This window comes from Cornus florida, unplaced genomic scaffold (genome assembly GCF_030987335.1).
Source record: "Cornus florida cultivar Cherokee Brave unplaced genomic scaffold, ASM3098733v1 CherokeeBrave_3.0.0_Hap2_Chr03, whole genome shotgun sequence".
In the NCBI taxonomy this organism is placed as follows: domain Eukaryota; kingdom Viridiplantae; phylum Streptophyta; class Magnoliopsida; order Cornales; family Cornaceae; genus Cornus; species Cornus florida.
This window is the reverse complement of record NW_026775573.1, coordinates 2,892,630-2,908,727: the sequence shown is the minus strand read 5'-3', so window position 1 is coordinate 2,908,727 and position 16,098 is coordinate 2,892,630. Positions and strand designations below refer to the sequence as shown.

Sequence of the window (16,098 nt, the reverse complement as noted above, 5' to 3'; positions counted from 1 at the left end):
GGACTGTTGGAGAAGGTACGTTGTTAAAGGAAATGTCAGACTTGGAATTTCTGAGGTTGCTTTTAGAAAGCATTTAGAGTTTAACATAAATACTGAAGGTATGCTTGTGGCTGTACAAGACATGCACGGGTTGAAGAATAAAAGCCTGAGGGTTAAGTTTGAGCATGACTCAAACTTAACTAAAATTCTCAAATGTTGAAATTGCCCTTAGGGGTTTAGTGGAGAAGACAAGTTGTTTTGCAGAGATACAGTGGCTCATTTGAATTTTTCGCCAATGTGGAGTTTTGTTGAATATTGCGGCTCAAACATCACCTATGACATCATCATGCTTGGCAGCCAAGTTGTGTATCCAGCAAGCATAATTCTTGGTCACCAAGAATTCTTGGACACCAAGTTTGAAGCAGCTTCAGCAAGCATTCTTGATACCCCATTTTGGCTACAAATAACCTGTGATCTCCATGGTTCAAGGCATCCAAAAATCATCAATTGAGTGAGTTATCAGTATCAGTTAATGGGTGAGAGATTTTGGGTGTAATTGAGTTTTGGGTGTAAGCCACTTTGCTTTGTATCTCTTTATTTCCATAGCTAAGCATTGTTTTATCTTTTCCCCATGAATGTAGACATAACCGAACCACGTAAATCCTTGTCTCATTTGTGTGTGTGCTTATTTAATTTCTTGTCATTAATTTTCTCTTTTGTTCTCATAAACTCCTACTCGATCTTTTTTTCATAACAAAGATATTATCAGTTGATAATTCTAGTGGATGATGAGTGGAGTAAGCTACTCAATGAAGGTGTTTTTCATCTCCCATCTCTAGCATGGGGTGATTCATGGCAATGGCTATGGACATCTGCTCTGTATCAATGGAATCCAAGGTGGGTATAAGTACCTTTTTGGCAGAGAAATCATGGATCTCTAATAATTTGTAAAAGAGAACGTATTTGAAATTATGCTTGACTAGTAATATTGTAAAATTTCTTCATATTGGATTAGGCACTGAAGCTAATTGAACATGAAGTTATCTACCTGCAAGGCAGAGAGTTGTTAATGTGGTCAATCTAGATCTTGTCTTGTTAAGGAGATTTCTGTAAGTTCAATTATTGACTAAAGTCAATAAATAAAGTAAAATAGGACTCCCTAATATTTCTTAAAACTCGATATATGTGGAATTTTGCTAAAATGTGATTGTGTTGACCATTTTGTTGTAGCGAAAAAGCTTTCTTGATTTACATGTGTATAAAAGAAAATGATGTAGTCCATATAGAATATAAAGGAAATGCATACTAAGGATGGCCTAAATCTTGTTTAGTTTGAGAAATTGGGAAAAATAAAAAATAAAATAAGGAGTTGATATTTGTGTTCCACATTTATCCTCTTAGTCTCCCACCTCTTTTATTAAATAGTTTGAAATGACATATTTTTCTTCAATGTATTTCTCATCCTTTTTAATTGATTACTTTGATATATTTATCTTTCATGTATTTTTCCTCTATATGGTGTTAGTCAGCCAAAAAAACCCATCGGATTGCAATCTCTTTCCCATCTAAGCCGCGTTGATATTCATAGATTCCATCCGAATCTCTCACAAAACGGTCAACAGGAGCTTAATCACCCAATTCAACTTAATAAATTCTTCAATTCCAAGACCTTCGTCAAGGAAAAATGAGGGTTATTTTGTGTTTGTGTTATGCTCTGTTTGGTAGGAAGAAAGAAAATTAGATGGAATGAAGAGAAGAAGAGATGAATGAGATATTCATAGGAAAAAAATTATGTCATTCCCTCTTTTTGTTTGGTTGGATAAAAGAAAATAGAATAAGATAATATCTTATTTTATTTGTTAAGAAAGAGAAGAAGAAATAATGTTAATTACTAGGGAAAATTTTGTAATTTAAGAACTTTTATAATAGTCTTGTCTTCTTTGCGTCGTTTTTGTCCATATTTGGAGAGATGAAAATTTGTGAAGGATGATTCATCCATTGCCGTTTCTCTTTTCTCCTTACCTTCTCTCTATCAAATGAAGGAAGTTTGTTTTGTATCTTCCCTCCACCGCTTTTCCTCCCTTTTTATCAAATGGAGCTTTAAAAACGAAAAAAAAAAGGAAAAAAAAGAAAGAGGATGATAGGAATGTTATGATTTGTTTGGTTGGAAAGATGAAAAATGAAAAGTGTCTCACTCATTTTTTATTTGGTTAAATGAAGTGAAGTGGATAGTTCAAATTTTTAGAAAGGTTAATTTTATTTTATTTTTAAAGACTAGTAGTTAGTGGGGGATAAAGGGTAGGGAATTGGAACCAAATAGTATAGAGCACTTAACTCTCGACTCTTTGCAACTCGGGTAACAACTTGAAAAAGATTAAAATTTTAAACTACATATTTATTGGTAGTTATCTTTTTCTTATCTCCTCCCATTTATCCCTCCTCAATCATTCCCTCCAACCAAATATACCATTATACTTGTTCTGTCCATATTTTTTAAAATAATCCTTTCATATTTCTTTCCTTCACTATCTCTTTCAAATATGATCAAGTAAAATATCATTATCCTTCCCCACCTTTTTCATACATTTTATCAAAACATAAGAAATGATTAATACTATAATTTAACTCTACAATTTCCTTCCTTTTTTTTTCTTTCTATTTTCTAATTTCATTACTAATAGTTTAATAATGTACCATTTTTATTTATTTATTTATTTATTTATTTTCTCTCTCTTAATTATCCAAATGAAATTAAGAGTGCATAATTACTTGTTTTATACATATTTATATAACAATTGAATTACTATATTGTCCTTTATTTATTTATTTATTTATTTATTTAGAGTTGCACGTGCAATCCGCCCTCCCTTCCCATAAAACAACTTCACAAACAATACTATAAGGAGAGAGAGGAGACAGAGAACGTAAAGGCCGTGAACTCACGTCGTTAGGTTTAAACCAGAGACCGCCATGGACGGCGAAGACGAACCTTCGGGACAAATGATCGACGATGAGATCTACGCCAACGGCGGTGACGATCCCCAGCGTCACCGACCAATCATCAGCGGCGAACAGCTCGACATCGAGGCCTACGCTGCCCTCTACGCCGGTCGCACGAAGATCGCTCGCCTCTTCTTCGTCGCCGACCGATGCGGCAACGCTTCGATGCAGTTGGAGGCCCTTCGAATGGCCTACGACGAGATCAAGAAAGGCGAGAACACTCAGTTGTTTAGGGAGGTTCTTCAGAAGATCGACGGACGATTGGGCCCCAATTACGGCCCTGACCCGGCTTGGACTGAGACCGTCGACCGTCGGGCCGACCAGAGGAAGGACAAGCTCGAGAATGAACTCAATGCTTACAGAGTATACTTTAATTTTTATCTGAATCTGAATGTTGTTTTATCAGTTGTTATTTATGGTTTCAATTGCTCTCTTTGCTATATATATACACATATTTATATAATAATATGATGGAAGTGATGCAAGTTCGTGTTATTTTCCTGTTCTAATTGCATTGCCTTTTTGCTTGAATTGAATATTTTTACTTTATTTGCACTGTGTTATTCATTTTTTGAGGGTTGGTAATTGGCTAGCTGCGTTTGAATATTTTGTTTTCAGTTATCTACAATTTAGTGTTTGATTATTGCTTTGCTATATATGCATATATAGGTTTGTGAATTTGATGTAGGTGTTAGAGTTAGTTCTGTTTCGAGCTGATGTTCCTTTAGTAAGATGACCTTTATATAGTCAGAAACTAGACTCAATGAATCAATTAGAAATTTAGTTACATTGGACTCTCATCACTGATGGAAAAAAAAAAAAAAACTTCTTGTTGTTGTGGTTATGTAATAGCTGAGAATTAGTTAGATTTTTATTCAGAGTGCCTTATAGTGGGAGTAGCAACAAAATTGTTTTGGGACATTCCTGTTTTAAGTTAATTTATTTAGTGAACTGATTTGAATGATTTTGACAAGTTTTTTTAATTTCTCCCGTTTTAATTTTCTTCTCAAAATGATGCTACATTTCATTTGGTTTTGTAGCTAAAGTCATAAAAGGTTTCTTTTATTTATTTCTTTATTATTTTTTTAATATGGATTTTAGCGAGGATATGGGGTAGTCATCCTGATATTGTCAAAGGTTTATTGAATTTAATTGTTATCCGTTTCGTTGCTACTGCATAATAGTTGCAACCTTGAGAATGGAAAGCCGCATAGTTCACTTCTTGGCTGAGGTTGGTAGCAGTTAGCTGTCCTCTATCATATAGTATGGCAATATAAGGAAATATCATGCCTATATAAGAGCAAAAGTTGGGTCAAGGATTTTAATATTAAGCAAGACAATAAATGGTAGAACTTCCAGTGCTTGAAGAGAAGTTGGGAGAACATGGCTGCAAGATTTACTGATGTGCTGTGAAGCACAGAATATAGGAATACATTGTGGTCAGTGCGTTGAGTCCCAACTTTAACAGGTGGTCAACTTGGGTCTAGAAGATAATATGTAACATGTGTTGAGAAGGAACAAGGAAAACTGCAGATGTAGCTATTGTGAATCATGTTTTTTTAATTAGATTAACAAACCAATCATTTTTCTTGAACTACCTGAAGAATTTAGTAATTTGGCTTATTTGTTATGGAAAGTAGGTGGGTGAGGTCAACAATGGTCTTAAAACCAGATATTAATGATGGTATACACTTGTAAACTCCAAGAAGTGACTTCAGTTGGTCTATTTGTGGCATGTCAGATAAGTGTTTAGCCTTGTAATATAGAATCTGCAAAGTTGATCAATTTGTTCAATATGGAAAATAGTCTCATAACTGCGTCCTCTGACACTAAATATTGGTTGGAAAATGCAGGCTTATGAAATAATTCAGTGAGCGATTGAGGTTTTGGGTCTTAGGTTGAAATTCTACTACATAGGATGCAGGTGTGAGGGTCGTTAACAATCCTTAGGTTGAAATTCTGCCTACATGGGATGCAGGTGTAAGGGTTGTTAACAAAATTGCAACTGCTTTATTTCCATTCATTCTAAGAGTGTTTTTTAATTTGGTAGTTTGGCTGCTAAATTCTTATACATGCCAAACAAATAATATTGTAGGCTTTTTAGTAATTAAAGTCTCCTGGGCTTTAGGTAGTTTGCAACATTGGAAGAATTTTATTATGTTGCATCTTCTGATTAGGTTGGCAATTGTGGACTAGTCCTCTTACTTATCTAAAAAAAAATTGGACCTGTCCTCTCCTAATATTATATGCATAAAGGGGACAAATCTGCATAATTGCCTTTTTCTACATGTTCCCCTTTTATTTTTCTTTCTTCTTCCGTATATCAAATATAAATTGTCTTGTTATCTTTTCTTAATTCTGTCTCCTTTTGTGCAGACAAATTTAATCAAAGAAAGCATTAGAATGGGATACAATGATTTTGGAGATTTTTACTATGCTCATGGGGCACTTCCGGATGCATTTAAGAATTACATTCGCACTCGTGATTATTGCACAACATCAAAGCATATCATTTACATGTGTCTGAATGCAATTTTGGTCAGTATTGAGATGGGTCAGTTCACACATGTTACGAGCTATGTTGGCAAAGCAGAGCAAAATCCAGATGCCTTGGATCCCATTACAGTAGCAAAACTACGATGTGCTTCTGGATTGGCTAACTTGGAGGCTAAAAAGTATAAGCTTGCTGCACGAAAGGTTTGTCATCTAATCTGTTGTTGTTTCCAATATGATGTGCTTATCTTCGCTTATAGATTTGTGGTTAGACCAGAAACAGAAATATATGATATATGTTTGCAGTTTGAAAACTGTATTTATGCTAATATGACTGTGGTGCGTTTCATCTTCAGGGCTCATGAAAATTGATCATCACTAGAATGTCCTACGACATAGATAAATACAAAATAGAAGGGTCTTGAATGAGAAATGTCCAGTTATTTTTTATTTTTTTTTATTTTTTTATTTTTTATCATATTCTGGAAAATGGAGGAAACTGGTATTGATAATTTCAATCTAGTTCCAAACTCTTACTTTGTCTCTCTCTGATGAACAAACAGACACATATAAGAGATTGTCCTTGAATGGTAGTGCCTACAGCCTGTACAAATGCCATTGTAACATAACAACAGTTAGAAATACCTAAATTATTTGCATCAGATGAGAATATTTGCTATATGATGATACGGTATAATGGAAAATCAACTGTACAGGTCTTAACAAGGCAAACCATATAATTCCATGGAGAAACTAAAAATCATCCACTCTTTTTTTATTTATTATTATTTATTTATAAATGAAATGACAAGCATTTTCATACTCCACATTCTTATTTGGTTTTGACTTTTGAGGATTGTTAAATCATTTTTTTTTTTTAATTAAAAAAATAAAATAAAATAAAAGGTAAGAGTGTAAGAGAACTTTTAACAGCACTGCCCTAATAGTATAGGTGTTTCAGTTATTGTGGTCTTTTACAGAGTATCCCTATAATTGGTATAAACTTTCCTTGCTTTTTAACAAACAAGGAAGAGTTGTCAACCAGTTCGGGTATGCGATTAGCTAAGACTGAACTGATTATTGGGCTTTCGAGCTTTGCTTGGTCAACCATAACGTTTAAGCTCCACTCAAGCTTTAGCCATGTTCAGGCTTGCTTGTCAGTAATCATATGAGCTCAACCTTACTTCATCCTGCTGGATTAAGTGGATGAAAACTTGTGATTTAAAATGACACTCTCTTACTTTGATTTGGTCTGGGTTTACCAAAAAGGTTTCTCTTTTATTGTTATTCCATATGGATGGTGCTTGTTAGTACATTTCAGTTCCAAGGGTACATAGTAATCAGGAAGTTAAATCTGTGAAATGATGCGTGCCCCTTTCAAGGACTCTTTGCTGTTATTGTTAGATGAGGTGAAATATGTTGATGGCATTTTTAAATAAGTATGTGCCTTTAATTGAGTTGGTCCTTCTTCTGTTATGCATCTGTGACTTAAGAACTCTTGGTGTTTTGCAGTTCTTGGAAACGGGTCCTGAATTGGGGAACAACTATACAGAAGTGATTGCAGCTCAGGATGTTGCAACATATGGTGGACTGTGTGCACTTGCAAGTTTTGACCGATCAGAACTGAAGGCAACTATACTGTGTTTCTTCTTCTGAATAGCTTTGTCAATAAGTCTTAGGTTTGAGCCATGATGGGATCACTTTCTAACATGATGATTTTGTTTGGCAGAACAAAGTTATAGACAATCTCAACTTCCGGAATTTCTTGGAGTTGGTACCTGAAATAAGAGAGCTTATTCATGATTTCTATTCGAGGTAATTCAATGTTATCGCATATGTGATTCTTTGGTTTACATTGCTGCTGCTGAGCATGTGTCTGTTATATTTAGAAATTGAGTTCTTGGTTAATTTAGACTAAAAAATTTTGGAATTGGCAACACTCACAGGACTTTGGGCTGGAATAAGAACTTACTGGCCCTTTAATAAGGCGATAAATAGCAATGAATTACTTATCCTTGCATTGTCCTTGGTTTCTTGCCTCCTTTTGTTATAGGAGAGCAGCTTGACCTTTTAGATGCCTTCTTGGTGAGAGTTTTTTTGGATAAACTGAGAAATCAAGTACCGTGCTTGTTTCAATTGTTTTCAATTTTGCTAGTTGTAACTATGACAGGATAAATGCTGTTTCTTTCCTCCTGCTGCGATGAAATTCCTGTTAGCTTCTGAAACCCATCTGGGAAGTTACTCTCCTGAAACCATTTCAGTATCATCTTCTCATGTCCATACAGAGGTCACTACAAAGGGGACCTTTTGTTGCCAAGTGCCACCTATCACAGAAGAAAACCTCAAACCTTGACGCAGAAGAATTGACACCTTTGAATTGTACACTATTATGACAGTCCAATTGTATTGTTGGTTGGTTAGAGAATATAAATTCTCTTCTACTACATACAGAAGTGATTTGAGTCTGGAATTTGCTTAAGTGGGCGATCCCCAATGCACTCTGCTCTTTGCATCTGTTTCAAGGGGAAAACTAACATTGGTCTCATATTTGGTCTTTCAGATAAAGCATAGGATCTTAACTTTTTCCTTGACATGTTTAATTTTTCTTCCTTTCTTCATCCTCTAGCTTTTAGTAACCTATTAGTTAGCTAGATGATATGATTTATAAGCGTTTAACATCATGCTCTTTTATCTACTGTATTCCAGCCGTTATGCCTCATGTCTGGATTATCTTGGAAGTCTCAAAGCAAATCTGCTGCTTGACATCCATTTGCATGACCATCTTGAGACACTGTATGATCAAATCCGTCACAAGGCCCTCATACAGTATACTCTCCCTTTTTTGTCTGTTGATCTGAACATGATGGCTAATGCTTTTAAAACAAGTGTTGCGGGCCTGGAGAAAGAACTGGAAGCTTTGATTACGGACAACCAAATACAGGTAGTGCTTTTAATAAATTATGTTTTAGGTACCAATGGGTTTTATATGATTGAAACTGGGTAATCCTCCTTTGTATGTTCTGGATGGAGTTGGGGGTCTAACCAAACCTGTGATCCTCCTGCAGGCTAGGATTGACTCGCATAACAAAATACTGTATGCACGACATGCTGATCAGAGGAATGCCACTTTCCAACGGGTTCTGCAGACAGGCAATGAATTTGACCGGGATGTCAAGGCCATGCTTCTGAGGGCAAACATTATAAAGCATGATTTTAGCGCTAGGCAATCAAGGAAACATTAAAAATTCATTAGTAGAGTGATAGCAACGCATTTTTCCTCGATTGGATTCAGACAGGCCATTCGACGTGTTGGATGGATGGAAATTAAGCATGGGAGCTTCCAAAACAAAACTGGCTATCCGTGCTGGTGGTTATTCCGGAGAATGTTTTCATGCAGTATAACCTACATTTAAGAGATTTGATGTGTATATACTCGGATTCGTCGCATTAATTGCTGCCCTTATGTTTTTTGGGTCATTTTCTTGTTTATTGCTATATTAAACAGTGATGCGAATCAAGTTTTAAAGCTTGTGAATTGACTAGGCATACATTTTTCTTTTCGTTGTGGAGTTTTCTACTTTTGTTTACATGCTAAACATGGAGCAATGTTTTTGCACTAGAAATTCCCTTCCTTTTTATTCTTTTTTTTTTTTTTTTTTTCACGTTAAGCTTGACAAAAAAAAATACATGTTAGTGAAGTAATAAAAGATATGCACGTTTGAAGATCACAATTAGTTTTTCATTGAACCTTTTTCCACATAGCAGCTGCTGCTTATTATTATTTCACCTCAAATGCCAATGGTGGGATCATATTGATTTTTTTTTAGTTTATGCAAAATAATGGCAAATATTAAGTCTAACCATGAGAATTTTTTTTTTTTTTTTTTAAATCCTAAAACCTAAAAATAAAAAATAAAAATTAAGGAGTATGAGAAAAAAATTAGAATGAGAATTTATATTGCAAACTCACAAAAATTTCATTATAGGATTTTTATTTTTTGTCATTGATATATATATATATATATATATATTTTCATAGAGGAGGTATCCCACCTTATTATTTTTACCATTATATCCAATAAATATTTATAATATTATAATTTATAAATGATATTATTGTAATTTAAATTTGTATAATTTATGATAATATTTAATTTAAAATTTCTATAATAGTTTTTATTTTTTTCTTTATATCAACTCTACCAATAAAGGAAATTCGTCCGTTCCTTCCCTCCTATTTTCTTTTCATACCTAATAAAATTTTTGTGACAAATGAGCGCGCTCACACAATACAATGACGATGAGAGTGGAAGTGCATGGGAGATGATGCCTTACCCACAATTGTTTAGGAAAGATGAGAGAGCAGCCTATTGCACTTCCAACACAAAACTCAGTCCCCTTTGGTTTTTGGTTTAAGAAAATCGACAAATTGTGAAAAAGTAAATGGCTCAACCTTAAATCTATCACGAACTGCAATGTCGCAACAATTTCATTATATTGTTTTACAATTGATATTTTCATTGGAAAATGGGCTAAAAGGATTACTTAAATTATCATCATCATAGTGTTTACATTACCTGAGTATGAAAGTCAATATTCTAATTATCATATTCCTCACAGCCCGTATGTGTGGCTCTCTTTCCCCATCTTTACTTTACTTACTACTAGTGCCCACTACTTATATACTATATAGTCTAGGAATACAACTGTAGCATAACACTTCCACTCTCCAAACTCAACAAACCACTTATCATTGTGCAAATTGTGCATACTGCTTCTACAGAAAAACACCCAAACCTCAGATCTGTACACTCCATCACCAAATTCACTTCCTCACCCCTATCTCTCTCTAAACCCTAGATATTATCTATGTATATATACATATAGTACACACATACAGCTATTTCTTATACATATATGTATATTCACTTATATTTTTATATATCGATGTGTATATGATCAGATCTTGAATTTGTTTCTGATAAGATGGGGCATCTAAACCTCCCCTCGTCAAAGCGAAATCCTCGGCAATGGCGACTCCTCGACCTCATCTCAGCTGCCTTCTTCGCCGCCGTGCTGTTGTTCTTCCTCCTTGTATTCACGCCGCTCGGCGACTCGCTGGCGGCCTCCGGCCGCCAGGCTTTGCTCCGGTCCACGGCGGATCCGAATCAGCGACTTCGATTGGTAGCTTTGGTGGAAGCTGGACTTCAGCCGACTATCGAGTCGTGTCCTGCCGAGGCGGTGGACCACATGCCGTGTGAGGATCCGAGACGGAACAGTCAGCTGAGTAGGGAGATGAATTTTTACAGAGAGAGGCATTGTCCCCCGCCGGAGGAGACGCCGCTCTGCTTGATCCCGCCGCCGGATGGGTACCGTGTTCCAGTTCAGTGGCCGGAAAGCTTGCTCGAGGTATTACTGGTTCACTCTTTGATTTGTCAATTTTGGGTTTAAATTTTTTACTTTTCCATTTGTCTTATTTACTATTAACAATAAGAAAACTCAGTGAATCTGGAATTGTTGAATGTAATGTTATTTCACAATTCAATTCATAAATTGAAATTGTGGTGACATTAATTACCTTTCTTTCCAAAGGTAACCTTTTTTTTTTTCCTCCCCAAAAATTATGTTAAAGTAGTTTGGTTGATGGCATGCTTCGCATTGTTTTCACGAAAAGTAAAAACAAAACTTGCATTGGGATGACTGATATTGAACTTCTGTTTTAGAACAATTTCTGGAATTGTATTTAATGGTGGTGTTAAAAGCTAGGATCCCCTTTTGTATGGATGTTGCTTGATAATCAAGCTCAAATTACGAGTGCGAATACGCCACAATGAGTTGCGTATTGGACTGCTCAAATGCAGCTTGGTTGAACTTGAATAAGCGTTTTTCCAAGTTTGAACTTCTCTGCCAGTCTTTGTTTATGAGTCTAAATGTTGAACAACAGACGTATCTGTCCCAATAAGTGAAACTGCACTTGTGTCAATGTAGTGATGTTGGTACACTCCTTGAGCTTGCTCAACTTTGTTCGACAAATTGTTAGCTTATATCATATATAAGCAATGTTTCTTAAAAATTTAACTCTAAATATTTCTATTTATTTATTTTCTATGGCTTTAAAATTTCATTGTTGCAAAAGCTTACTTTTTAAGCAATCAATCCAAAAAGTTAGAGTTTGGCTTGTAAGGTTGATGACCTCACTTGAATGATGACTGTTGAGCCAACTAGGCAACTAGCCAATATTGAGTTTTTGGAGTAGCCAATTCTTTACTTGCCCTAAATAAGAAGCATGCCTTCTAATTGAAATTGAATTACCATCCTGAAAGAGCACCATTTGATAAGAACTTATTTGTCAATAGTTAAGGTATCATTATTTTATGTACAGATATGGCACAGCAACATGCCACATGACAAAATTGCTGATAGGAAAGGCCATCAGGGATGGATGAAAAAAGAAGGTCCACACTTCATTTTCCCTGGTGGTGGCACAATGTTCCCGGATGGAGCAGTACAATACATTGAGAAACTTAAACAGTACATTCCTATTGCTGGTGGGGTTCTGAGGACAGCTCTTGATATGGGATGTGGGGTGAGAACTCTATTCTTGTGCCTCTTTGGGCTTTTACTGATAACTGTACTTTTTTAGAACCATATAATTAATAATTTAATCCCCTTGCAGGTTGCCAGTTTTGGAGGGTACCTATTAGCTGAAGACATTGCAACTCTCTCTTTTGCTCCTAGAGATTCACATAAATCACAAATACAATTTGCACTGGAAAGAGGAATACCGGCTTTTGTTGCCATGCTTGGCACTCGAAGACTTCCATTTCCCGCTTTCTCATTTGACTTGGTGCACTGCTCCCGATGCTTGATCCCTTTTACAGCATATAGTGAGTTTTGACTAACTTATGTGCTTACACTTCTGCTACCTTCTGCATTCGTCCTTATTATAATAGTTTTTTTGTTTTACAGATGCAACCTATTTCATCGAAGTTGATCGGTTGCTTCGCCCTGGAGGATACCTAGTCATATCTGGTCCCCCTGTACAGTGGCCTAAACAAGATAAGGAATGGGCAGATCTTCAGGCGGTGGCTAGAGCATTGTGTTATGAGCTGATTGTTGTAGATGGGAACACTGTCATCTGGAAGAAGCCTAATGGGGATTCATGTCTCCCTAACCAAAATGAATTTGGGCTTGAATTGTGTGACGAATCTGATGACCCAAGTTATGCATGGTAATTGTTCTGCTTTAACATATGTTAAATGATCTCGGTTCTAATCTGCATATTGAAATTCTAAAAGGAAAATTAAATAAAATCTGGAATCGAATCTATACCCTCAACATTGTTGCACTGAGCTCGATAATAGCATTGTTGACAAAAGCTCATCCAAAAGAACAAATTTTAAGGTGAAATTCAGCTCGATAATAGCATTGTTGACAAAAGGTCATTCTAAAGAACAAATTTTAAGGGGAAATTGAGTTTAGTAATTTTGCAGGTACTTCAAGTTAAAGAAATGTGTGAGCAGGACATCTACTGTAATGGGAGAATATGGTATTGGAATGATACCAAAGTGGCCAGAGAGGCTAAAGAAAGCACCTTCAAGGGCCTCTCTCATGAAGCATGGAATAGACGTGTTTGAAGCCGACACTCGGCGGTGGACAAGAAGGGTTGCATACTATAAAAGATCATTGAACTTGAAGCTGGGAACCCCAGCCGTGCGAAACATCATGGACATGAATGCATTTTTTGGAGGCTTTGCTGCAGCACTATTATCTGATCCTGTCTGGGTGATGAATGTTGTTCCTGCTCGCAAGCCTTCAACGCTAGATGTTATTTATGACAGAGGCCTTATTGGAATTTACCATGACTGGTGAGTTATTATGGAGTGTCTGGTCTTCATGGCTTATTAGAAATGCAAGTTTTTGGAGCACATCAATAGATGTTACATGTCAATTACTAAGTGGGGCTATCATATTTTGCTTGGTTCTAGCCTATTTATTGCAACTTGTAAAAGTAAATATTCTTTTGTGTAGACAGTTGCCCTGACACTTGTTAAGTCTTCCCATTCCTTTGTCTCTTTGGGGCATTATGTTTTACCAGACTTGTGATACTTGTTCACCAATATGACATCTACTAATGTGCTTATGATATATGACAGGATTTTGCTTAGATCATTTCCTTTTTCAATATGCATTTCCTTCTACTTTGAGAGCAAAAACACTCTATTTATTTATTTTCTGCCTCTGGAATCTGGTTCCTCTGTAATTTATAAATTTAAGTATCAACCTGTTTATTATTGACTTTTAAAGCTATATAGATGGTCATGAGCCGAAAGAAATAGAAATATCCATGAAATGAACCCAAATAAATTCCTTTGTATGCTGATTCTTCTCTAGTCATGGGTTGTAGCTATGACAGATATAATTTTCCCAGCCTACAATAGAACAATATCTGTTGATCTCTGAATGGGTAACTTCTACTGTTGAACTAATGTTTATAATTGATTCTGATAGGTGTGAGCCTTTCTCAACATATCCTCGGACTTACGATCTTATCCATGTTTCTGCCATCGAGTCACTCATAAAACATCCAGGTTCTGGCAAGAGCAGGTAGAGAAATCTTGGTCACCATCTTTGAGTTTAATTCCTGGAATATTTCTCAATAAATTAGCATCTCTCATGATTTTTTATGGCATGTTGCTATAGAGTTATTGAATCTCCTTGTTTATTGGATAACATGAAGCAGTTTTGCCCGATACTGAAACCATTTTGATATATCATGTAATTATGTTGTCATTTCATTACCGTTTAAAGTAAGTCCATTTTTACCAATTGCGAGAAAGGCTCCCAAAGGTTAATGTTAGTTGAAGCAACAAAAACGTCTTTTATAATTTTAATTTAATTATTCACTATGTTATGCTTGTTAATCCATATTGATGTTATATCTGATACTAGTTCACTCATGAAATTAATGGGACGTGGCTATATATAGTTGTTTTGTCTCCTCGTTAATAAAGTGGAGAAGTTTGGCTGAAACTGAAACCATTTGTGTTAATCTCATGTAATAGGTAGTTGCTATTTTGCTATTTCATAACTGCTTAAACTAAGTTATTTTGTGCCTATCATGTAGTTGAAGCCGCAAAAACAAGCATTTATACTTTGATTTGTTTATTGTTATGTACTATGTTATGCTGCTTAGCCCTGTTAATCCATCGATTCATTGTATACCTTTGACTAATAATTTGAAGGTATTATTTCAAAATTTATGAGGAAGAATCATAATAGAAAGGGATCATGTTGAAAGAAAGGTAGGAGAATGAGGATTCATGTTTTTATTGCAGAACTGCTGAAATTTGCCACCAAATTTATTTATTAAGCTCGTTGAGGAAATCATGTAATGACTAGGCAAATAGAACCTTTACAACGTAAAGCATAGTCCAGGACATAATTCTGTCTTATTTATGATTAGAGTAAATGGCCCTTAATGAATCAGATAGGCAAAGAGGGAGTCATTTAGATGTGATTTAAATGCCTGGGATGATGCTTTGTTGAGTTGGGATTGGGATTCTGTCTTGTGTAGAATCGTTTAATCATAGAAGTGACCATGTTGGATAAGCGTCAGACTTATGTGCTATTTTTCATGTACAATGCCAAAATTCCATTTTGTTATTCTGTCATTGAAATTATCTTGTGCTGACCATGTTCTATGACATTTATTGCCCTGTCCTCCAAACCAAAAAAATAATAATAACCAATAATAGTAAAAAATAAATCTCTTTACCAATACTGCATAATAACTATCTTTAGTTGGAAGAGGTGTAATCTTTCTTCTTTTTTTTGGGACAAGAAAAATGCATGAAATTCTTAACCAGTGCATGAAGTGATCGACATCATCTCTTCATGACTTTGTTGCAGGTGTAACCTTGTGGATTTGATGGTGGAGATAGATCGAATAGTGCGTCCTGAAGGAACAATTGTCATTCGGGACTCCCCAGAGGTAATTGACAAAGTTGCCCGTATTGCTCATGCCATAAGATGGACAACTACCATACACGAGAAGGAACGTGAATCACATGCAAGGGAAAAAATTCTCATAGCAACAAAAAAATTTTGGAAACTACCATCAACGTCTCACTGACTCATATCCTTCCTTCCTTTGTACTGTAGGTATTTTTCCTTATATTGTTTCATATTTAAATGTTAAGATGTTATTCCATGCATCAAAGGATGCAAGCTTTCTTTCTTGTTCCTCACATCAAGAGGGAGTTATGTTAGAGTGGGGAGGAAGTATACAGAGATGGAAAGAGGTGTGCAGCTTCATAGTCGAATATTGTTCCCGATGGCAATTGTATTTGTAATATGATAGTTATATATTTTCTGTGTTTCACTGATAAGAGGAATAGAGTTATATATTTTCTGTGTTTCACTGATAAGAGGAATAGAACTTTGTAGGAACCATTTGAAGCAGGATTAAATTTTTTAAGTTATCATCCCGAAAGGGAAAATCTCCTACCAACCTTATTTTTAATTTTTTACCAATGATACCAATATCACTACCATATCTCCACTGAAAAAAGGCTAAATGGAGATTATTGTGTGTGTGTGTGTGTGTGTTTGTCAGTGTGTGTC

The 16,098-nt window shown here is 35.5% G+C and overlaps 2 protein-coding genes across 2 annotated transcripts; both read left to right on the top strand.

Annotated features, from left to right (window-relative positions):
• Positions 1-2,867: 2,867 nt before the first annotated feature.
• Positions 2,868-9,032, top strand: LOC132299052 (COP9 signalosome complex subunit 1). Its single transcript, XM_059795488.1, has 6 exons — positions 2,868-3,342; positions 5,356-5,676; positions 6,985-7,101; positions 7,202-7,287; positions 8,179-8,413; positions 8,538-9,032. The coding sequence occupies exons 1-6, from the start codon at positions 2,950-2,952 to the stop codon at positions 8,712-8,714; spliced, it is 1,329 nt and encodes a 442-aa protein (XP_059651471.1). The 5' UTR covers positions 2,868-2,949; the 3' UTR covers positions 8,715-9,032.
• Positions 9,033-10,157: 1,125 nt separating this feature from the next.
• Positions 10,158-15,895, top strand: LOC132299051 (probable pectin methyltransferase QUA3). The gene is made up of 7 exons (XM_059795487.1): positions 10,158-10,881; positions 11,855-12,058; positions 12,149-12,359; positions 12,442-12,703; positions 12,966-13,340; positions 13,984-14,079; positions 15,385-15,895. The coding sequence occupies exons 1-7, from the start codon at positions 10,459-10,461 to the stop codon at positions 15,605-15,607; spliced, it is 1,794 nt and encodes a 597-aa protein (XP_059651470.1). The 5' UTR covers positions 10,158-10,458; the 3' UTR covers positions 15,608-15,895.
• Positions 15,896-16,098: the final 203 nt, after the last annotated feature.